Raw genomic sequence first — 23,953 nt, 5'->3', positions numbered from 1 at the left:
TATCCACCGGAAAAAGAATGAAAAGTGTGTTCATTTGAGCCACTCCATGTTGCACAAACAAAAACAGAAGTTTGACAAATTCACTCCAGTGACGTTTAAAGGGACACTGCAGCACTTACCACCGACTGATCACAATGTATTTTCGGGTAAAATTTATTGTCCCAGCAATGTCCTCCCGCCAGATATATCAAAATCAGTTCATTATCATAGAAGCTGCACCAGATAGAAAATCGTGCATGATCATTCCCTCTCAAATCGACCGAAGATTACCCGATGAAAGCTGCGTGCTCTCTCCACCCCAATGGGGACGGTTTGCGGCATTTTCTTCGGCGGCCTTCGATATGTCACCGGCCGGGGAGTTTTCTTCGCAATATGGAAGGGTTTCTTTCCAGTGTGGTGCAACAAAAAATCAGGCATGGATGCCCGTTCGCAAGCAAACGCTCGGACCGGTAGGGCGTTTTTGAAGCAATGAACATTTGTTGTGGCCTGGTCTAGTTGAAAGGGAAGTATTGATTTCGTCAAACATAAAAGAAGCTCCAAAACTGCTCGAATAGCTTCGGGCATAGAAGAGGTTGGTGGACAGCGCCGACGACGGCGGATCGCCACAGGAAATGCGAGAAGTTGACCAGCCAGCAACAGCCAATAGGATAGCCACCGCTGTAATGACGCAATTACAGCGGTGCCAGTGGTGCATAATGAGGGGAATTGAAGAGAGCGCCGGTTGGTTTTTCCACGTCTGTCGCAGCGATTAGCGAGCTTGCCGCTTCACGTGCACGTGTAATATTTGGCCTAAGTATTCCTGGCACTGTAATCAAAATATCGCGCAGGTTTATTCGCACTGCTCAAAGCGTGTTACAGGGTCCCTTTAAAAGCTATATAACTACTGAAACGATATTCGACTGTCCCGCAACATAGGTACAGCTGAGACGTAAAAAAAAAAACCTTAAATACAGACCTATCAGTTCATTAACTACATGTTAGCATTCGAGTAGGACGAATATATTGACATAGAGGCACTTCTATCACCACACATTCATGCTTTTTCATGGTTTTTCAAGTAGCGCTCTAAGTTTTTCCTTAATAAGGAGTTTTAGTTTGCCATTTCCACGCTCCGCTCAACTGGTAAGCGGAGCGGGAGTGAGAGTGCGCATGCGCATTCCGCGTAGCCGCAAGCGGGCTAGCTAGAGAAGGGGCTCGATGCGCGCCTCCTCTCTTGCACGTGTAAAGATTAGGCCTATTCAGGGACACCCTGCATTCAACGATCGCCCAGAATCCTGAACAAATAAGCTTTATATACTTGTTATACTTAAAGTGAAAAATGGTGTTTATTTTGTTTTATTGTGATAAACTTATTACGCTGACCAAAAATCGTAACTAAAACAAGAAAATCACCCGCCGCTCCGCTGAAGCTTAGCGGGGCACCACCGAGTGGAGCAGACCTTTAACGTGGTAACTAAAATACGCGCTTGTTTTCAGCGATGATGATGATGATGATACTGTCAAAGTTTTTCGCACGTACCAACAAAAGGGGATTGGCCAGGACTAACTGAATTGCTGGACTTCGCGAGGACCTAAAAATACTAATTTAATACCGGAATGAACGACGCCGTAAAAAGAAACTTAGTTATGGTTACAACCCCAGTTACCTAATAATTCTTACCCTTCAGCTATTCAAGCGACCTGAGGCAGAAAGAAAAGCTTTAATACAATTATATATATCCCTTTTTGCATAACCAAAATTTGTTGCGCCAATAGATGATATAAGTGGAACCGATAAAGTCAACCCCAAACTCTCATTTGGGTCCTTCAAAAGCCGCTTTCTAGCTGCCGAGAAGCGGCGACAGGCGAGAAAAAAATGTTCGATTGTTTCAGGGACCTGGCACCACACACATAGTCCCGTAGGTGAAAGCCTTGTTCTAAACAGATAGAAATTTAGTCTTGGAATCCTGCAGCGCAGCTCGGTGAAGGTCACTTTGCATTGCCGAGAACCACAAAAATGAACATTCCACCCAAAATTTAAATACGCAGTATCTAGAGTTCCGTCCGACGGCACTTTTGCTGATCGCTCCAGGCATGCCTAGAGTGCCGTCCGCTGACATTCGCATATTTGAGACAAGGCATAATAAAATCGTGAAGTTGAACCAGCCGTGTTAGGCTCTGCGTTGGCCCAAAAATGCATAACTGGCAAAGTTAACATTTGCAGTCGTAATATTAGAGTAAATGGGCCAAAATAAATTAAGAAAACCGAGAAGTGCAAGTCGTGGAAAGTGGAAACCAATGTAATAAAAGAATTGAAATGGAAAAACAAAATCAAAATTCTTTTCATACATGGTCTTCACGAAACGAGGAAAAAAATAACGAAGTCCCGAAAAAACAGCCTGAAACACAAATGAAAATTCTAGGACACCAAGTACTCCAATGCAGTAGAGAATTCGAAATTTTTATTGTTCATTCGCGAGCAGTTATGCCGCTATTGTGTGTGCCATCATGTTTCACAACTCCTCTTTATAGATGGCTCATAGCCAACCGCTGTCTACACCGCTCGCATAAAATTTGTAGAGCAAGTTTCGCGTGAGTGAAAGCGCGTTCATTCCATATATGTGTCCGGTAATGAAGTGGTGCCTACAGTGAGACGTGCCCAGTCATCTGCAGTGTTCCCTCATAATGATGATCCTTTTCCCTTTGTGACGCTTTTCTTTATTTCTTTCGAGTAATACAACTGACACGCTTGGAAAATTGCGCGTGATAGCACTAAACATCCGCAAATAACGGGAACACACTTCCCTCCTCGCATAATTACTGCGTGTTTAATTACCATGTTCGAATTTCTCCCGTAGTACTACGTACAAGTGTCTGCCGCACGCGGTTTTAAGTCGATGTCCACGACCTCTTCACTGCGCTCACTCTTAGTCGTAGTAACCGTCCCGTTGTGCTCATTCAGGGAATTGGGGCTTTTAGCATGATTAGAGCTGACCACTTTGCCTTTGAGAAGGGCTGCTCCGCGACTCACAGTTTCCAACTTGTGGAACAACGCACGGCCTGAAATCTCGGTGTCATAGTTCTAATGTCCGAAGTGGGGCCAGTTGATTCATTCTGGACATACATATAGTGCAAAAAAAATACCGATGACTGAAGTGAAAGAAAGCCCACACAAGACGCTACTTGTTTAGGCGCCCTCCTATCCTTTCAAGAGTACCAATATTTAAATGGACGTGTCTAGAGTGCCGTCCGATGGTATTATAAGCACTCCGCTATATCGACGTCCACCGGCGTTTTGTAAAAAAACTGCCGCCTCTGGCACTACACCACCCTAGATAACGTAAAGCTAGTCAATCTAACCTAAACATAACATAACATTACCTAACGCACACAAAGAAATCATGCGAAACAACAAACCTAACCGAAGTCATAAAAATTATAGTGCAATTTTAAGATGAAAAAAAAAAAACCGAGGCAAGAGCCGGCCTTCAACCACCGTCCTTGGAATCAGGAAGCTAAGACGGATCCTCTACACTACAAAGACCGACGGTTCGGCGAGTGCTAGCCTAGTCTTAAATATTCGAATGTCGTCGGACGGCACTCTAGGCATGCCTGGAGCGATCAGCTAGAGTGCCGTCGGACGGCACTCTAAACACTGCGTTTTATTATCCGTGTTTAGATTTTTCTTCTCCGGGATTTCTTCTGTCCGTTTGGGGAGGGCTGGGTGTATAATACATATTCGTTATTTCGTTTGTTCCCTTTTATATTTTTAGTTATTCTATTATTTTTGATGTTTCAACATTTCCTTCGACCAATTATCTTATTTAAACTATTTGTCATTGTCATCATCAACAACATCAGCCTACTCAGGTCCACTGCAGGACGAAGGCCTCTCCCACTGACCTCCAACCGCTTTTGTCCTGCGCCACTCGAGTCCACCGTTTATCCCTGAAGTTCTGTATTTCATCCCTCCATCGTGTTATTGGCCTTCCCCTTCTTCTAGACCCATCTCGTGGTATTCACTGTTACCCTAATTGTCCACCGGTTGTCGCTTCTTCTCACTACATGGCCAGCCCAAGTCCATTTCTTTTTATTTATTTGAACTATGACATCGTAAACTCTAGTTTGTTCTCTGATCTAGGTAGCTCGTTTCGTGTGCCTGAGTGTTATTCCTAACATTACTCGTTCCATGGCCCGTTGAGCCGACCTAAGTTTGCTTTATAATTGTTTAGTAAGGCGCCAAGTTTCCGCTCCGTATGTCGTCACCGGCAGTATGCACTGGTGGTAGATTTTTCTTTGTAGATTTACACTATAATACCGATTAAATATTTAACTTCGTAAGTCACGGATTTTTCTGCAAAAGCAGGGAGTTACGGTTGGGGCCGTGGAGGTACTCGGCGAAGAAGGCTACGCATTCAAAACACATCGAACAAAATACTGTAGTTCATGGGCCTTGCGCAAAAGAAAAGTTTATTCATTTTGGTTTTTACATTCTTGGGACAGGAAACGGCCAATACTTCTGGGTGTTTTAAAGGGACCCTGAAACACTTTTTCCAACTTTTTTTGAAATCTAAATGATTACAAAGCGCCCCCAAAACAACCAGTACTTAGATTAGGAGGTCGCAAAGTGCCTCAGCCAAACATTACTGCTCTATGCTCATCAGACAACTTGAAAGCTCACTCAAAAGATTTTTCTGTTTTTCCTGCTCTCGATGTTGTTCGACAGTCCCAATTACGTCACTAAGCCATGTAGCGGCTGTTGGCCGGTTTTCCTTCAGTTTCATCAATGAACGCTTTAGGATAACAACTTTAAAAATAAGGCCACGAAAACAAAGCAGAAACGGAAGGCGTGTAGGGTGCGAACAGCAAATCACGCAGTGTCGGTCCGTGCTGGTTACAACTATAGCTTTCGCAGTGCGGCCAGAAGCGAAGGAAAGAGTGAAAGCGTTTATCGAAAGTGTTGCGAGTCCCTTTAAGCCCCAAAACTAATGCTTAGCAATGAGATACGCCGGAGTGTAGGGCTGCGAAATAATTTTGACGCCTTGGGAATGTTTAACATGTGCCGAAAACTAGACGCACCCACATATTCGCTTTTTGCTTCCATCTGAAAAGCCGCCGCCGCAGTGGGAATCAGCCACTTTCTCAGCCTCAGCGTCACGACGCCTTATCCGATAAGCAATCACGGCGGGTGAATAATAAAGGGTGGCGACGGTCGCAGTTACGCTGCATTTTTTGTGCCGTGTCTGGGACAGCGAAACCAAGATAACGAACTTAGTGGATGCGTCTTAGCGTTGAGTCTCAATAGTTTATCAAAACTGATGAATTCCCGGAGGATACCAGTTGTATGACTCAATTGACCCTCTTCCAGTTGATGGGGAGGTCTGTTCTAAAAGATAGTAAGACTGTGTGATCCCAGCAAGTATTCATGTCTGCTTCCATATCTACAGCAGCTCCCCTTATTTAAACTCTAGAACGAGCTCTTTGGCCGCAGTCTTCCTTCAGGACGAGTGAGGCGGCAACATGTCCTCAGCGTAAGTCAAATTCCTTCGACGAAATTATTACTCATGCCCTTTCCTTGTTTGCCTTGCTATGACTCGCGCGTAAATAATTTTTGCTTTTTAAATTTACAGTGTTTCTGTGGAAAACGTTGGGTGATAACATTCTCGGGGTTTATAGAATAAAAATCATGCCTCCTACAAACGGCAATTTCATGCCTTGTACATGTAAAGTTTGGCGGTATGTTAAATTTTTTCATCGCTATCACATTTACCATGCGTGCCGATTTGCAAACTTCTGTACTTCGCGATGAGTGTCGATTTAAGAATTCTACCACTACCGCAAAAAAGAAGGTCCACATGACTATGCTCCCTCAGAGAATTCATCACGCGCACCGCATGTTCATTCCGCTTTTGTTCAATACTGATCTAAGAAATTTAGCTTTGTTAGAGCATGTGGTTGTGTTTACAACAAATACAAACCACTGACTTCGTTACAACATGCGATCGCTGGATTCTTCGAGGATTTGTGATCAGTATGTTCGTCTAGAATGATACTTTCTATTGAAAAAGAGGAATTATATGTCGATGACGGACTTTGAGCTCTTTTACCTTGTAATTGCAAGGTGCATTTTGTGAAACATTTAAACAGTCCTGCACGTAAATATTCGCTTGTCCTTGGCACCAGCAGGACAACTAAGCTTGCATCTTTCCTCTGGTAAAGTTCGATCGAAGGTGGAAATGAGCAGCAGAATGTTGTATATGATAATATTTTAATCTGATGTGAAAAAAAAATTGCAGAGGGGCATAAAGTAGAAAACGGAAGGTTTCCTGTCGTGGGCATAGTAGCACCTGCCCTAATTTTGTTATTTGTCCTCATACGTCGTTTTTGTTATTTACCAACGCCTGCTGTAAGAAAAATAGCAGCGTCCTTCAATGCTTTCGTGGTCATGAAGCTCCGTCGTCACGCTGTGGGAGAGCTTCGCGCGCTGCCGAGGAGGCCGCGCCGCGGCGCTGCCGTTAATCATAGCGCAGCCGCGGAAGTGTTCGGATGAGAGTACGACACGCAGCAGACTTTACCTGCGGCATTAGCAGGGCTCATTCGCTTTACATGCAGTGTATCGCTGAAACGGACCGATTATGAGTGCTGAAATGTTCATTGTGAATGATCATGCTGTTTACTTGCTGCGTTCCTGGCGGCCGTTCTGGTAACAGAAGACACGACGAGAAAGCGTCGCTATTTCGTTTTCCCTCTGACGCCGAGCTGCGCGTGAGATGGAGACGTGTCTATCGCCGTAAAGAAGTTTGCGGATTTAGTTTCGTCTCACCGCATGGTCCTGCATGCGGAAAACATTCCGACACTTCGGACGTCGTTCGGTTTGACGAGTGCGTCGTGAATAGAGACATCGAGCTCCGGCGGTGTCTTGAGACGCCGGAAGAATACCTTTGTAGTTGTTCGGGATACTTACCGCATTAGAGCGTGCAAAGCGCAAGTGCATTTTCGGGTTGAGCTCGCTGCGAGGTCAGTAGTGGGGCTAAATATGAACAGGGAAAAGGGCGCCGCCGCGTTTGGGCAAGTTGTACAGTCCAAGGTACGCAGTGAAATTAAAATTCAGCTTTTTTTTTGTAATGCGCGTGCCATGTTGACAAAGGTAGTAGTTTCGTCGGCATTGTCCATACTTTAGACGCGTCGTGTTGGCAATACCATTGGAGGACTCTGACAATACTTCAGAGAAGCCGCCCGAGGGTCGATGGACAGCGCTCAGACATTGCTTTTAGTATTTTGGCTCTTTAGTGTTGTGCTTGTGTTTTGATGCATGTCCTGGAGTCTGATTGGGAGTGTGGGTCACGTGATTGTTTGTGTACAAGGCTTTGGTTGTTGTTGATGTGGCCAATTGACGGCCCAGTGTGCTAGCTGCGAGAATCAACCACAAATATTTTAAAGGCCCTTCCATGAAATACTTTGAATCCGACATATCCACCTTGTTCCTGACGACATCAAGAACCACTGACACTAGTGAGAGTAATCTTCATTTCACGGTATTCAGTTATTTCAAAAGGTTACCGCGCTTTTACGAAGCACATGCACGGACAACTCATCGCATCCTTTGTTCGCGACGAAAGAAAGCATTCAGAAGTGGAGTACGAGGATACCTCGAAGTAATAATTTACCAGCCGTGCAGAGGTTCCTTTTGCACAGTCTAAATGTATTCGCTGCTTTTCACACAGGGCCCAGTACCAACAGGCGGGCGAAAGTAATTGCGCATGCCACTCACTATGTTCACCTTACGCCAATTAAAAAAAATGTTCGGAACCTCAGTGCCGACGAATAGCAGCATGGAACACGATAACCACAGCACTTAGTCTTCAACGTATGGTAATTTTCCTTAGAACCGAACAGCACCATTTCCCGAGCTTCTTTGCCCTTGGTCCGGTCGTAGTAAAATGAATCCTCAAGGTTGCGAGCTGTAGCTGGGCAAGGCTAAGAGAGGCGCAGCGGTCAAGTGGCGTGGAAGAATGTAAACCATCGCAAAACGTAACTCATGACAATCCTCCCATGCGTTCCACTGCTGAAAAATATCTTAGAAGAAAATCCAGGCATCCTACGATCACTTTCAGCGGCCCGTACGCCTTATACGGATTCTCCGTATAGCTGCAGTTATAAGACCTGTTTCCAGGCTTCGTTTTGTATCAACCTTGAGGATGCATACCTACCAAGACCGCGTTTCTATAGAAAACGTGCCGCCAAAAGCGCCGTGGTGACCGCTAGATGCCCTGCGATCGTTGGCGGAGCCAATGGCGGTCCCAAACAAAACTTTCGTGGGAGTTTCATGACCAGAAAAGCACCGAAGGACTCTGATAATAGCAAGTTACACAGGTTTTTCTCTTAAGAGCTAACCCAGGGGACCGGGGGGAAGAAGTAGGGAGGTGCCGGTTAAAATAAGCTAAACATGGTATAGAATCACTCTCTCACTTACTCTTTCACTCCCGTAAGTGCACAAAACAGGTGGAAAAGAAGACAAGAGAAAGTTGAGCGACAACGCCCTTGCATTTGGGTCTTCAGCCTTTCAGAAACACTGTCAGTGTTAGAACAAGTACTTGACATGCCATCTGAAAGCGCCGAATCCAGAAAACTTGGCCAGCTGAAAATCCTTCGCGGTTCTTTAGCAACGTGTAATTTGTCCCCTCATCACCTTCTCCAAACTTGCTCAGTACCCTTCCGATGCCGTTCCTGGCCGCCGTTCTACTTGCCGCGGCATGTCTCCAACTGGTCAGCGGCACGCTGTCGGAGCCGCCACACCCCCATTTTCGGAACCAGCCTGGCACAATTCCGGACCATCCTATCTGGCAGGCGATTCAGCGGCAGCAAACGGCAACAGGCGCTACGGCGACGCCGCTTGTGTGGCCCACTCCGCTCACCGTAAACCTGGTAGTGCCAGGTGACTATGGAACCTACAATGACACCGTCTGCCTCGCCGTCAGCCCAGAGGAAGCCAGTCACATCACCCATATCCATAATCAGCTGCGCGGCATCGTTGCTACAGGCTTATTGAAAAACTTGCCCCCCGCCGCCGATATGCATCGACTGGTGAGTTCACTGATACGACCGATAAAATGTGGTATCGTTGTCTTTGCAGCTCCGTAGAAAATGTAGCTGACCCCATGACCTTATTTGGGCCAGAACTGCAACACTGTGCTTTGTGTAACTTTTCCAGCAGTGCCGTTCCATGCGAGGTTTGGAATTGAAGATAAATCTGGTTGATCGTGGGGTTTAACGCGCCGAAGTTACTCTTAGGCTTTGAGGCACACCATAGTGGAAGCCACTGGAGTAAATTTCTCCTGGTGATGCTTAACATGCGCCAAAATCTCAACACACTGGCGTCTTCACTTTTCGCCTACATCAGAACAACAGCTTACATACCGACCGCGATGGAACCCACGTCCTTGGGCTCAGCAGCACGCCTTACCCACTGTGCTACGGCGGCGAATTTAAAACAAAGCCAATCGGTCTCTTATCAGCATGGTGCTTTCAGTATCCTCATTTCTGCTTTGGTGAGGTAACCATTGCTTGAATTTACTTAAACCCCTCCCGTTGTATCGACTAATTAGATTGTGAATATATGTAGCAGTCCAAGAAGAAAATAATAAAGGCTCTTTATATATACCCTAATCTTCTAGACGACAGAAATTAATTGGTAAAATTTGAGTTGACTCAGGTGAAGTACAACGTAACAGACCTGCGTGACAGCGCGGACGCAGGGAAACCGCAATCGGCTCTGCGCAGGAGTGGGGCACCAACCATGCTTTGAGGGCCGTGCCAAGATTTTGTAACGGAAGCTACACTACGCTACCTCGGGCATCCTTCGCGGGGTGACCAGTTTTGCCCTTGAGCGCTAGAGGTCAAACAGCACCGCCTTCCACAAGCGCTTGGCACGGAGCAGCGGCCCTATAACGAGCATTGATAGGCGTCAAGAGAGATATATGTGAGGAGGGAAAGGAGACGTACGCGGGACACATGCGCGAAACGTAGCGGAGGAGGGCAAGGAGGCCGCCGCCGCAGCGATAAGCGCGCGCTACGAAAGAAGGCCACGAGGCCACGTACGGCGCAGAAAAGTGGGTGATAAAGGAAGACGAACATCCAGCGGTGGTGTTTCTCGTGCAGCGGCGAGGCTTAAACAACGCCGTGAGGCGAAAAGAGGAAACACGCTACTTTTGCGTACAGTTTCGCTACCTTCAAGTCTTACACACGAGTGTGAGCTTCCTTCATTTTTTTAGTTTCCACCCGCCGCGGTGGCTCAGTGGCGAAAGCGTTGCGCTGCTGAGCACGAAATCGCGGGTTCGATTCCGGGCGCGGCGGCTGCTCATCTGATGGAGGCGAAAAGCAAAAACTTCCGTGTGTACGAGATTTCGGTGGACGTTAAAGATCCCCAGGTGGTCAAAATTAATCCGGGCCCTCCACTACGGCGTGCCTGGTCGCGTGCGTTGCGTCGGCGCGTTAAACCCTACAAGCTATCAATCATTTTTTAGTTTCTTATTCATGATAGCGTACCCGCCATAAACAGATATGCAAATACTTTGTGTATACACATAACGGATTATTCGATCAAAGATTTCTACGTAGCGTCTCTGTCTCTCGCTAATATTAGCGAGGACAATGGCGGAAATCACGACAATAGACCTAGCATCCTGATGACGCCGCAAAATCGAGCTTGATTATCCTTTTATAGCCAAGAACAGTAGGCACGGTCGCTCCTAAAGATAGAATGCAATACGTCTTGCTGCACCTGGGTTCGAAATACCGATATCAGAATCTCGTTGACCAGAAAGCACCGAGGCGCCCGCAAAATAATATTGATTTGCAATCAACTGATCGATGGTACCGCGAAGCTGACTGCTATTTGATCGCACAACAGCCATTCAGTGTGCGCGTATCAAAAGGCACTGACGCTCGTCCCACTAGCATCAGTCCCTTGCTCCCATCGGTGACAGGGAATGCAGACCATCTCTCTGTCCCAACGACAGAAATCGCTTTGTATTTTAACCGCACTCCGTGTGTTGTTAAAATTCTACAAAGTAACCAGCAAATTAAGCGCGGTCACTGCACCCCAACGATTGCAGCACGCCCAGATCTGCTGTGTGCTTATGTCAATTATGCCTGTAGGGGGGAATGATTTTGAGTTACTGTTTTTCGAAGGCAAAGAATATGTAACAACGCTTTGCTAAAACTATTTATTTTTTCTCTGCAACTTATAGCGATAAATGGTTCTCCGAAAGAGCACGCCATAGCGTGGCGCTATTTTTTATTTGTGCTGGCATGCTTACTCAGTGTTTGCATTTTGTGAACGCTGCTGTAAAGCCCAGAATGTTTTAGGATACTTCATTTATGCTCAACCAAAGAAACGCACACAAAATAGGGGTGCCACAGTTGAACGAGCGTAGGTGTGCGCTCTCAGACGTGCAATTTTCGGACTCGCTAAACAAGAACCAGGCGCGGATGAGGCAAGGCGCTTGGGTTTTCTTCGTAAAAATGGCTTTCGAAATTAAAAAAAAAAGAATATGAATCCTTGTTTCACAAAACCCCAGCCGCGAGAAAACTTTCAGCATAAAAATTTACGTAATAAAATTTTATCAATTACGCCTGCGCAGTTCCAAAGTTCCTCATTATTTCGCGGGAATGTTTTTCTCTGTTTTGTTGCTCACCATTATTTAGTGTGCCGACCTAGGCGCACCTCCATTTGAGGGTGAAGTGAATGCGTAACTGCAACGCTGATTCCACCCGTTGCTTTTCAATAAAAACGACGTACAAGGTGGACTTTGCGGTTCAATCGTAGCAGATATATAGCAACTTTCCCGCCTTGTTGGTGGCCGTAGAAGTCTAAAAATGTTCATAGCAACGGGTGAAATTAAGGTAAGAAGTACTGACGTGGTACTGACCCACGGGCAGCCATACAACGTATTTTGATTGCCGTCTTCATTGTTTCTAGCAATAGCGCGCCGACTTATAGACCTCCAACTTTTTTTTCTTTCAGAATTACGATTTGGGATTGGCATGGCGCGCACAAGTGCATTCTCAAAGCTGCAAATTTCAACATGGCTGCTTGGGATGCGGCAAGATCCGTAAGTCACACAACGTCCGTAAGGTCAGCGAATTGTTCGCTGGCATTGTTTTTTTTTTTGTGTGTAGCGTGAGCTACACTGGCCAAAATTGAGAAGTTTTACGTGGCTCCTGGAGAGCCGCGCTGCGCAAGCGCGGCACTTGGTGGCCCGGCCCACTTGATGATCATGCGAGCGGTGGCCGGGTGTGGAACCGATGGCTCGTGCGTCGCAGCAACACCGGCGTGCGCCTGTGGACCCACACCCCACGCGTCCAGCGTCTTTCCCGACCTCCGTTCCGCACGTGGCGGCCCGGTCCACTAGACGATCATGCGGGGGGTGGCTGGGTAGGAAACCGGTGGCTCGTGCGACGCAGCAACACCGGCTTGCGCTTGTGGAACCAGCTTAGCTCTGGGGTGGTTGGTGACGGTGCGCCGGAGCCGCTTGATAAATATACATATACATGTGTCACATAATGCGTATACCGTGTGCGTGCCATTGAAGCAGCAGTAAGCATGTCAATCAAGTATAATCCTAGACAACCAGGAAAGCTAAGAATAACCAGCTAAACCATAGCTCACGCTACGTATATCCTGGCATAGCCAAGCTAAGCCACTGCTAATGTTTTGAAATTTTGATACATCGAGGGTCCTCAAAGGGGTTGCTGTGTTTGTTCATCAGACTCCAAAGTCACCCTGAAGAAGAAACTTGAAATGCGATAGCGGTAATATGCTCTATACTTTGGAGCCTTATTCTAGTAAAGGCGATCCTCTTTTTAAGCCCTCTTTTTTTTTTTTTTTATTGATCTCCAGCATGGGTTGAGATGAAAACGTAGAGGAAGTGAGAAAGGAAAAAAAACACGTTTCGGCATTTTCACCTCATAAACAGCTCTCTCCACTAGTGACGTTTTCTCTACTTTCCAAAATAAGGCTCACTAACTCACTCACTCCCCTTTTCAGCCATTCTCTTTATCTGCGAGGCGTTCCCTTCTCTACGCCTCCCACGTGTAACAAAGTTGTGGATGGCCTGTATACTATAGGGCAAGATAAGCGCTATCGCACTTTAAATAACATGGCATTGGGAATTGCTTGGAATTATTTTTTGTGTGTTCAGCGGACCTAAGCAAGTACGCCGTTGTAGGCACTGCTCCAGTAGTAACTGAACCTCTTATTCGCGTTGTTTTTATGAGACTATTTGTAAAATCTTGCGAAAACTCTATAAATTCACATTGGTTGCAAATAAAGAAAACGACTGTGAGGTAATCCGCCGCAGATAGCTCTACCAAGCGATCAAAACTCTTATCAAACCATACAAAATGATTTCGAAGAAACAATTGGCATTTCTACCTCCGCAGTATGCATATTTTACACAATATAATGGGTGTGGCAGGGCAGCAGTGCTCCCTTTCTGAAACCTACCGAATCGAATGATTGAGAACTTCAAATTTTGCGCCAAACGTAGGAAGTTATTAACGTTTTTGCTGTTCGGTTGGATTGCTCGCAATTTTCACTAGCTATGGTGACATTTTTACAGCGCTCACAATTCCGAAGTGCGAATAGCACTTGTATTCGGATCGCAAGAAAAGGAATAGAATTTTTCTCCCGATGCACCAAATGTCAAGCTTTCCTCAACGAAGAATGCGAATAACAAAGTAGAAAACTGTTAATCGCCAAATTTCGACAAGAACCGAGACTTGTAGGTTTAAAACCACGGTGATTAGACTGTGCATTCATCACGCCCACAAACACAACTTTTTTGTGGCCTTCTTCAAAGCAAATCTGCGCTAGCTGTATAAGCTGCGGCTGCAGCTAATGGCCTAAACTTCATACATAACGAGAAGTCATAAGTTGTTCTTCTGCTCAGCTCAAAACAGGCTAAATTGTCGTCGCTTTCGTTCGTCAATATGATCTGCAAATCAGTCGGTGAAAGCGTTTGAAGCCTGTGCTATTTGAATCCAGAACTAAACATAGGGTGAATTGGTACATGATACCTAGCGGCAGCGCAAACGGCAGGACACAAAAAATAGGAACCCACCGAGGTGGCTCAATGGCCAAGGAGTTGTGCTGCTGAGCACGAGGACGGGGGTTCGATTCCCGGCCGCGGCGGTCGCTTTTATGATGGAGGCGGAAAGAAAAAACGGTCGTGTGTACGAGATTCCGGCGCACGTTAAAGATCCCCGGGTGATCAAATTTATTCCGCAGCCCTCCACTACGGCGCGCCTGATCGCCTGCGTTGCGTCGTCGCGTTAAACCCTACACTCAATCAATGAATCACAAAAAATAGGAGGGCACAAACATGACGCTGCAGTATGTTTGCCATATTATCTCATTCTGTTGAGGTGTTTGAGCTGTTACTAGGCCCTTTTTTTAGTAAAAAAGACAATAAACAGCTTAAGCATCCTAACTTCGCTAAAGATAAGGATAAGGAGCTAACTAATAATTAATCCGGCTAAGAATAAACGCTTACTCCCCATGAAAACGCCGTTGTCCCGTTCATTAATGTGGAAAAGTACGAAATGCTATTATGTACAAAAAACGCTAACTGTGGGCGTCAAGGTGGAAATAAACAGGCTAGGTGCTGTAGAACGCCTGCCCCCTAAAACTTTCGGAAATAGTGCTAATCAACCTACAATGCTTGCTGCCCCCTACCCCGCTCACCGGTGAGTCTGGGTCAGCAAATAAGTGAAGTCAATTGTAATCTTGTTGAATGAGTGTTACATTTTGACGAAGATTTTACGATATTCCAATGCGTCCAGAGTTAGGACACGTGGAGGCGGGCACCCGTTGTTTTAACGATGATGTCCGGGCGAATCAAAGCGTCGATACCCTACCAGTGCTGCATACCCATTACAATCACGAAGTTGCCCACTATACTTTGTTTTTTCTGTCCTCTTGACACATCCCACAGAGGGCTTCATGGGCCAGAACCTCTTCTTGGCCCCTGAAGGAAGCTGGGCCGTGGCCCTGATGACCTGGTTTAACGAATTCCAGCAGGCTGGCCCTGACATTATCAGGAACTACTACTTTTCACCGAGCAACGCACACTTCACGCAGGTAAGAAGTGGGTCAGGCTGAAAGCTTGTGCGTGATTTCCAGGCACAACGAAGACAAAGTAATAGCTGCGGTCTTTTGAGGAACTTCCGATGCAATAATTCTGCACACTTTAATGGAAACGTAGAAACCCTAAGCTAACGAAACTTATGAACGCCAGAACCCTATGACGTCACAGGAAATTGTACCTGTGAATGGCGGCTCCCGACTATGGCCACTGCCAGGAGACATTGGTGCGATTGCAGCGCCACCGCCAGTTGTGATTGACCAGACACTTGATTTTCGACGTGCAGTCAACAATTAGCTAATTATGTTTTAGTCTTCCCCCTAACGCGCGGTTTCATATTTTCACAAAATTTTAAAAGCTTTCGAATATTTATTTTCTTTTCTATGTTAAAAAATCTGTTTCGGGGCTGGAATTGAGCCGAGTGAGCTATTCAATACCACTTAGGTTAAATCAGAAAGAGTTGTATTTTGGCTTTAGAGCCTCTTTAGGAAAACGTTGCAGGTATAAGTTCCTCGATAATGTCACGCACTATCGAGCTGGGAATCATACGCCCCGTCAAGGTGCCACAACGACAAAATAATAAATAGCTTTGCCCCAGTCAAGGCCCAGCCGTGTGCGTCTCAGTAAGTTCTATTAGAGCAATAAACGAATGTTGACCAAAACCGCAAGAACTCTCAAAAAACTATATTTTTGCACTGAATTACCGTAATAATGGCCTGAATGAAGTAATATTGACAGTAGTAAAACATAGCTGTCAGTGTGTTAAGTTCAAACGATACGATGAAACGGCACTAGACACCCTACTACAATTGCCTAGTCGTGTTTCTCGATGATGGCCTCGGCTGGTGGGCGCCAAGTGCACAATTAGATTATGTTACGTCACAGAGAAATTACCATAAAGTGGCAGGGGAGTCGCCCCTGCTCACATGTTTTCTTCAATATTTCGAATATTGTTTTATGTTTGTGGTAAACTGGCGTCACATTTATGGGGATAAAGCCGTTTTTCAATAAACTAAATTTGATTTCGTCTTTATGGATCCTTTAAGCAGTTGCTTAAAGGGACATTGTTTAACTGTTTATGTGCGTAGTTGAGCCACTCAGCGAGGATATGGAGCGTATCCTTTCAGTCTGACGCAATGTTTATTCGAGTTTGCCCGTACAGAAATGTGACACAGAGCTCATAATGCCGACAACGATGACTCTCGGGGCCGCAGAAGGCGTGGCGCTAAAGTATAAATTAATAATGCTAGAGACGAGTGTGCGGGTCTCGTAGTAGCTGTTATAGAGGTGAGAGGAAGGAGGAAATAACTGTACGTCCTACCATTTGGAAGCGAGGGCAACGACGGTTTTTTTGCGGATGGCGTAACCCGACACGAATCCACCGTCGTAGCTGGTAGGTCGGTGGCGACGGTTGTGTTATTCAGAACACGCGGGCTCCATCCCTACAACGGCTGCCTTTTTTCTTCGAGTAGGTGAAAAGCGCAAGGCTGGCACGAATTCGGCGCATGCTAAAAACGCCCAGGTGATCTACTGTAATCCATGATACTGTAGAACGGCGCACCTAGAAGCGCTGGTGTCGCTTAGGAGCCTAAAACCTGAATGTGAATGTTGGAACTGTCATACACATTCCAAACGTGAGGTACATTTCAAGCAGCTGAAACGATTAGATGTTGTTAAAGTCCTGTTTGAACGAGAACACCCGACACAATAAAATATGCGAAAGAGAGAGCGAGAGAGAGGGTGATAGATAGATAGATAGATAGATAGATAGATAGATAGATAGATAGATAGATAGATAGATAGATAGATAGATAGATAGATAGAGAGAGAGAGAGAGAGAGAGAGAGAGAGAGAGAGAGAGAGAGAGAGAGAGAGAGAGAGAGAGAGAGAGAGAGAGAGAGAGAGAGAACCTTTCATGACAGCAGAAGGAAGATTTTAGGGTTAGATGTATACCATCTTAAGTCACGACCCTGTACTTTGCGTGTGTCGGAAGTCAAATACGAGTTACTCTACCGGCTCTCATAAACCAGTCACCGGTGTGGCTTACTATCCTCAAAAGTCCTGTCCACGCTGAGTAGACATATATGTTCTGACAGGTACACGAAAATACCATCAGGATCTTCTTGAACTTCATAACCTATTTGTTGCCCATTTGCTTATTCAGTGTTTCTTTTACGCCGTGTTTCTTTGGGTATATGACACAAACTATTAAGCACCGACATGCCCTTCGCACAGCGGTATTGACACGGGCGTTGCTGATAAAGGATTTTGAAATAAATGAATTAGAGAATGCCATATTAATTATAGCGCGGCTGTTTGTGGGAAGAACAAGAGCATACCTATTCGTCCTGGTCTTTTGCGGCTTTTCATTATTTTGGGGCGAACTAATTTGCTTCTGCTCGTAATCATCTTCACAACCATGAAATATGCTCTCGATCGTTAATATGCCTAGAACCTGGGGCCTCCGAAACATGGATATTTTCTTCTTGCATTTAAACGAACACTATCGGTCTAAAGATACACGTAAAATCGCGTGAGTTTCCTTTCTTCAGCCCAAGTATGCTTTCTGAGTCATTGGCAACTTCTCAACAAGCCAATTTACCCACATAGCCATTTCTAGGGCAAAACGGCAGTTTTGGGCAGCATTTACCTGCAACTTTGTTTGTTCGGTGCGTCACTTTGCTGCCTTTAGTGGCTTTATGGATTCTGTGTGCAATATTTGTTGCTGGTTTCAGCTAGTTTTGCCTGTGTTTCATATTGTGAGCTTCCATTTCCTTCCCTATACGATCAATCCTACTCGTATTTTGTGCAGATGCTCTGGTCCCGTAATACCAAGGTGGGCTGCGGAGCAACTGAGTGCCCAGAACTGGGAGGACGCTACTTGGTTTGCAACTACGAGCCCGGGTAGGATGACCATATCATTCATTCCCCGAACGAATGAGTAGCCCGTACCTTACGAATTTATTGGTAATCTATTCTGTCTATAAGTCACGTAAAATATCGATGTGCTTCTTGTCTATGGCCTGAATGGTTTCCTCCGGCATTAGTGCTCATATTTTACTAAGTTTGCTGCGAAAGCTTTCTTAGTGGAACGAATGCCGTCCTGTCAAAAAAATTAATTCATTCCCTTTAGAGCTGTGGTTGGTCGACCCATAAGCTCTGATAACCCCTCTGGACACATGGCGTGTGCGTGAAACCGGTAGATTGGACGCACTTAAGGTTTTGACTCTCTTTTGACGCAGTTCTGGTGTTACAAAGTTTTCACGCTTCTCTGAACGTTTTTAGGAAGACATGTTAAAGTTTCTGCGCCACTGAAGCAAATCTTTCTGCGGCATGAATTTGTAACTGATTAGGAAAGGTACTTTAAATCACGCCTGAACACTTCGGAAGAGCGTGTTCACGGTTGCATGCACAGGTGCGTATCCGTTTTGAGGCTGCTTTCCCAGCGATTCGCCACCCTGCAGCGTGTATATGTATGTGTGCGTGTGCGCTGGCGTGTGTGAATGCAACAGATTCCATGTTGCAGTCGAGTAATTGTGTTCATGCACACTTTACCCTCACCCTGCACTGCTTAAGGCTGCTACTCCTTATAGTTTTTTGGTGTTTCTTAATATTATACGCTCTTTCCTTCTTTAGAGGCAACCTGGTCGGCCAGCCGGTGTACCACGAAGGGTATCCTTGCTCGCAGTGCCCAGAAGGAAATCAGTGTGAAGCCAAGGACCGCAAGTTTACGCCAAAGCTGTGCGGTGAGTGCTTGTTGTTTGTTATAGCTGCAACGTGTTTGCACTGATTCATGCTCGTTCAAAAAGGGTTTGCCAAGATTTCGTTTGGTATCTATGGTTTGTCTATATTCGTGCTAACCAAGTTTATTAATTGTTTTTTTTTTAATGCGAATGCATTTATTAGTCGGGGGTTGTCTTGCGTCCATCGAGCGGCGTACGCCTGCATTCCTCCAGCGCGAGCGCACGTGAGCGCGCGCCTCGTAGTTCTGCCTTCGTCGTCGTCGTCGTCGTAAATGCGAATGCATTTCTTAGTCTGGGGTTGTCGTGCTCCGTCAGCGTGCGCCCGCAGGTGTTATCTCTCCGCGCTCAATGCCGAACGCATGCGCTTGAAGCGAGCTGTACTAGTTTGCTCGAAGCGGCAAGGACGGCGAGTACTGCGGTCTCGTGTCTAACGTGTATGGGAACTTGATATCGCACGCCGTTGCCACGTCTCCCGTTCGAGACACGTCTCCGTAAAAGGACTTGTACACCCTTGCCTACACCGGAGACGGAGTCTTTGTGGTGACCGTGTACCTCGCGCCCAACCTCGCTCGAGACGCCGTTGCCGCGCAGCTGGACGCGGCTATGGAAAGTGTGCGCGTGCGCTCCAAACCCTCTGACCCCATAGTCTTGGTTGGCGACTTCAACGTTGACGTGCGCAAGAAGAGTGGCGAGTGGCTGGTCGAGTACACGCAGACCAGGCACTCTATGCATTGTCTCTCTGCCGGCTTCGACACGTGCCCCACTACCATTCACGGGAGTTGCATTGATCTGGTCTTTACGCGAAACTGTGACGCGCGTATACTTGTCAAAGACCCTTTGACCGTGCACTTTAGCGATCACAAGGCAGTGATTGTGGCCGTCAGGTACAACGATAACACAAACAGGTGCTGATGAATAAATGATTACATTCACACTCTCGTCATTAATTACGCCATTACTCGCAACACACTCATCGGTGCACCCAATGCATTCGCATTTCTGCACGATTCCCTTCGGGGAGGTGCGGGGGAATTTTTTTTTTATTGCGAGCGCCTCACCGTGCACGGCGTTCATACATAGGACCCAGCGTCTTGAATTCTCAGTGTAGGATTGCTTGGGTTTGGGCGAGTGAAGCTTCAAGAAGAAATTTCAATTTGTAAGGTGAAGTTTCAAGCCGAATTCTCAGTGATTGCACAAATGTGTAGGAATTCTGTTCCGACTGGCTTTTAGTTGTGTCACGTACTTCCGGCTAACAAAGTGGCTGCACGTGATTTCTTCATTTTGATGTTTCGTGACGTTTGCCGACACCAGTCCTAAAGTTTATCTTTTAATGCACCCGCCGCGGTGGCTCAGTGGCTAAGGCGTTGCGCTGCTGAGCACGAGGTCGCGGGTTCGATTCCCGGCCGCGGCGGCCGCTTTTCTGATGGAGGCGAAAAGCAAAAACGCCCGTGTGTACGAGATTTCGGCGCACGTTAAAGATCCCCAGGTGGTCAAAATTAATCCGGAGCCCTCCACTACGGCGCGCCTCATCGCCTGCGTTGCGTCGGCGCGCTAAACCCTACAATCAATCAAATCAATTATCTTTTAATGCGTACCATTCTTCGCAGAGTACCCAACAGCCAGGGCCATGTAAAGGGCTGAATTTCCACAATAATGCAGATTTCGCGGAAGTTACATTTGTGATCTATATAGTAACGTAAATGGAGATAATTGGTAGAACGAAGTTTCGAAGAACAAAAAAAAATGACTAAATTTAAAAAAAATACGGGACGTGGCGACCCGTATAACGGCCTTCATTTCCACAATAATGCAGATTTCGCGGCAGTTCTATTTGTAGTATGTATAATAGCGTAAATGCAGATAATTGCTCGAACAAAATTTCGGAAAACTAAAACATAAGGAAAGTATACATAATTTATGTTAGAAAAGCGTAAATGTTGATAATTGGTCCAAGAAAATTTTGAAAACCTAAAAATTAAGAAAAATATAAAAAATTACGAAAAACGGCGAACCGTATGACGTCACGAATTTCCACAATAATGCACATTTGGCGGGATTTCCACCTTGTAATCGTTATCATAGCGTAAACGGAAATATTTATCGCACGAAATTTTGGAACACTCAGAAAACAAGCAAAATAAAAGAAATACTGAGAACGGCGAGCCGTGTGACGCCCTGCATTTCACAATAATGCACATTTCACGGAAGTTCAATCTGTAATCGTTATGGCAGCGTAAATATAGGTAATTGGTCGAACAAAATTTTGAAAAACTAAAAAGCCAGAAAACTATAAAAAGAATGCGAAAAATGGCGAGCCTTTGAGACACCCTTCCTGTACAAAAAAAAAAAACGGATTTGGCGCAAGTAACCTTTGCAGTTGTTATGAAAAAGTAAATGAAAAGAATTGGTCGGACAGAATTAAGCCAAAAAAATTGGCTGTAAAGAACTCACACTCAATACGAGCGGCGAAATAATTTTTTGCATTAGTAAACAATTCTCTGAATTTCTGCAGATTATTTCTCGCCACTGAAGTGGCATAATTCTTTCCCTGCATTAAACACTAGACGAAATGCAACAAACACGACAACATTGGCTTGTATTTGCTATCCAACCAGATTATGGCTTGAAGTCCAAGTCATTTTTGGTATTGTCTGCGACGTGACGTAATGTAAAAGTTGGCGGGAGCGTGAACGCCACACATTCGCAACTTTCTTCTGCCTAAAATTCACTTGATTTCACAGAAGAGCTCGCAAATGGCTGCTGCCAAAGCCCCGAAATAGCCAAAAAAAAATTTAAGGAGCCCTGAACACCGTGAAATCACCGTTAATTTGAAACAGTCACAGTTTCTCACGACATGCGGTTTAAATCTGTTTGCAAGTGAAACAAATAACTATGAGAGCTTCCAACTCAGAGACAACTAAGCACAAAATAAGGTTCCATGTTACCTTTTTAGGAACGTCATTACCATAGCTGTGAGCGATCGCGTGTAACGGCAGCACAAGGGGGCAGATATACCTGTCGAATTCGAAGAATTCAACGCAGTGCATGGGTCCCGGCTCCTTCTAGTGAGCTTGTCTGTCAAATGATCAAAAATGGAAGTAAGTAAAGCGAAATGCATTTTATTCATTAATGCCCTGATCTAGTTACAGCCAGATGACTGAGCTAATCGCTAGCATGCGCGTTCTATGCTGTTATCAGCGCATCGTTTCGCTCTCACCAACGCATCGCAGAACCGATAGTCACGGTCTTCTTTTTCTGTAGTCACGGCATAAACTTCTCGTAACTAGCCGGAGAAAATAGCGTGATGGCGGTAGCGGCCGCGAAAGTGATAACGCTTAACACAGCGTGCAAGTTAGAGTTAGTAGTAGAAGTCATATTGTTACCCGCCGCGGTGGCTCAGTGGCCAAGGCATTGCGCTGCTGAGCACGAGGACGCGGGTTCAATTCCCGGCAGCGGCGGCGGCTTTGCTGATGGAGGCGAAAAGCGAAAACGCCCGTGTCTACGAGGTTTCGGCGCACGTTAAAGATCCCAAGGTGGTCAAAATTAATTCTGAGCCCTCCACTACGGTGCACCTCATCGCCTGCGTTGCGCCGGCGCGTTAAACCCTACAATTATCAGAACTCATTGTGTTACTGAAAGCAATTAAAAAAAAAAGGAACGAGAAGAACGGTTGCGTGACGTCATTTAAAATGACACACACCTTTTTCTCGTATATCATCAACGTAACTTGATTGCATTGTGCTGTTGAAGGTACTTTTATACTTAGAAATGAGTTTTTTTGCAGGTCTCACCTTACCTTTACATTTTTATACTACGTATCAAGTGCGTTTTTAATTTAAAGCGCTATATCAAGCAGCGAAGCAGTATTTGCGAGCTAAGCGTCAGATTACGCGACATTTCGTCAAAGCTATATGAGCACACGTCAGTGATTGCTAACGTTTCGACTACGCAAAAATCAGCTAAATTCACCGAGAATTCACGAAGTCGAGAACTGAGCCGCTACGCTCACATAACAGCGTCCTCTCGTTCGTTACTGTGTAATGTCATGTAATACTTCCTCGATTGGTAGGAAAAGAGCGCAACGTGTTTATCTTTCGCTTACTTTGTTCTGGTTTGATTGAAAATTTGTTATTCAGCCTATTGCTGCTTCCAAAATTGGCTCAGCTCTAAGACAAGCGGCACTAAGGCCAAACGCACTAAGGCCAAACGCCCTTGTCCGGTACTAGGCGCTTAATGCTGTTTGACTGCTTCTTTGCAGTTCCCCCTTTCCTGCAGTTATATAAAAACGCATGTTCGTTTCGATAAACTTGGGTCCTCCAAGAATTTGTGGCCATATGCATAAGGCTGGGCTCATGATTTTGGAACACCATTACACATTGAAGAGAAATGCTCCTAATATAGATAAAATTCGAGTTTATATACAGGAACAAAAACGCAGGCGTTCCCACGCACTATTTGCTTTACAGGTGAGATTGCCCTTGAACCTATAAACATGAAACTGGATTGAAGAATCGTCAGGAGCTGTAGATGTGAACAATTTTACAATTCCACCACGCGCGATGCGTTTCCTAAAAAATATGTCTTACATCAAGGAATTTCCCAATTTGGTTCTGACTTGCCTATTTCTTCTAAAACGGTGGGCTGTTTACCATTGCTTTTCATTGTAACAAGTGATTTGATTGCGGGAGGGCAAGCAACTTTCCTTCATTGAAGCCAAGTGTACCTTTTCCTAACCTTTCCAGGCACGGAGCGCGGTTACGGTACTTGGATTGGCGGCCTGAAGAACCACCTGGTGCCCAACGCCACGGAACAACGCAGTGAATTCCTACCGAATACACCTTTGTAAATATATCACCCGCATAATAAATGGATCGTACACAACTGGGCGACTTGGCGATCTTTGGCTTCCTGCTCCTGCAAGTTGCGTGTTAGCTGGCAGTACATTGGCTGCGCACATCGCGATTTGTGTGACGTTGTGAATATAATTTCGTTTTTAAATATAGTAAACGGTGATGCAGGGGTGTGGCTCCTACCTATTATAAGCATCCGCGAAAACACTTAATTAGGGCACAAAACTTGAATCTC

The 23,953-nt window shown here is 45.6% G+C and overlaps 1 protein-coding gene across 1 annotated transcript; it reads left to right on the top strand.

The window, feature by feature from the left end:
* Positions 1 to 5,230: 5,230 nt before the first annotated feature.
* LOC144152071 (scoloptoxin SSD976-like) lies at positions 5,231 to 23,739 on the top strand. Its single transcript, XM_077683277.1, has 7 exons — positions 5,231 to 5,510; positions 8,688 to 9,063; positions 12,005 to 12,092; positions 14,976 to 15,121; positions 17,938 to 18,029; positions 18,762 to 18,871; positions 23,611 to 23,739. The coding sequence occupies exons 1-7, from the start codon at positions 5,500 to 5,502 to the stop codon at positions 23,712 to 23,714; spliced, it is 927 nt and encodes a 308-aa protein (XP_077539403.1). The 5' UTR covers positions 5,231 to 5,499; the 3' UTR covers positions 23,715 to 23,739.
* Positions 23,740 to 23,953: the final 214 nt, after the last annotated feature.

Source organism: Haemaphysalis longicornis, unplaced genomic scaffold (assembly GCF_048455015.1).
Source record: "Haemaphysalis longicornis isolate Haplotype H1 unplaced genomic scaffold, Haemaphysalis longicornis Haplotype H1 scaffold_9, whole genome shotgun sequence".
In the NCBI taxonomy this organism is placed as follows: domain Eukaryota; kingdom Metazoa; phylum Arthropoda; class Arachnida; order Ixodida; family Ixodidae; genus Haemaphysalis; species Haemaphysalis longicornis.
Note: the sequence above shows the minus strand (reverse complement) of the source record. Positions and strands in the feature narration are given on the sequence as shown.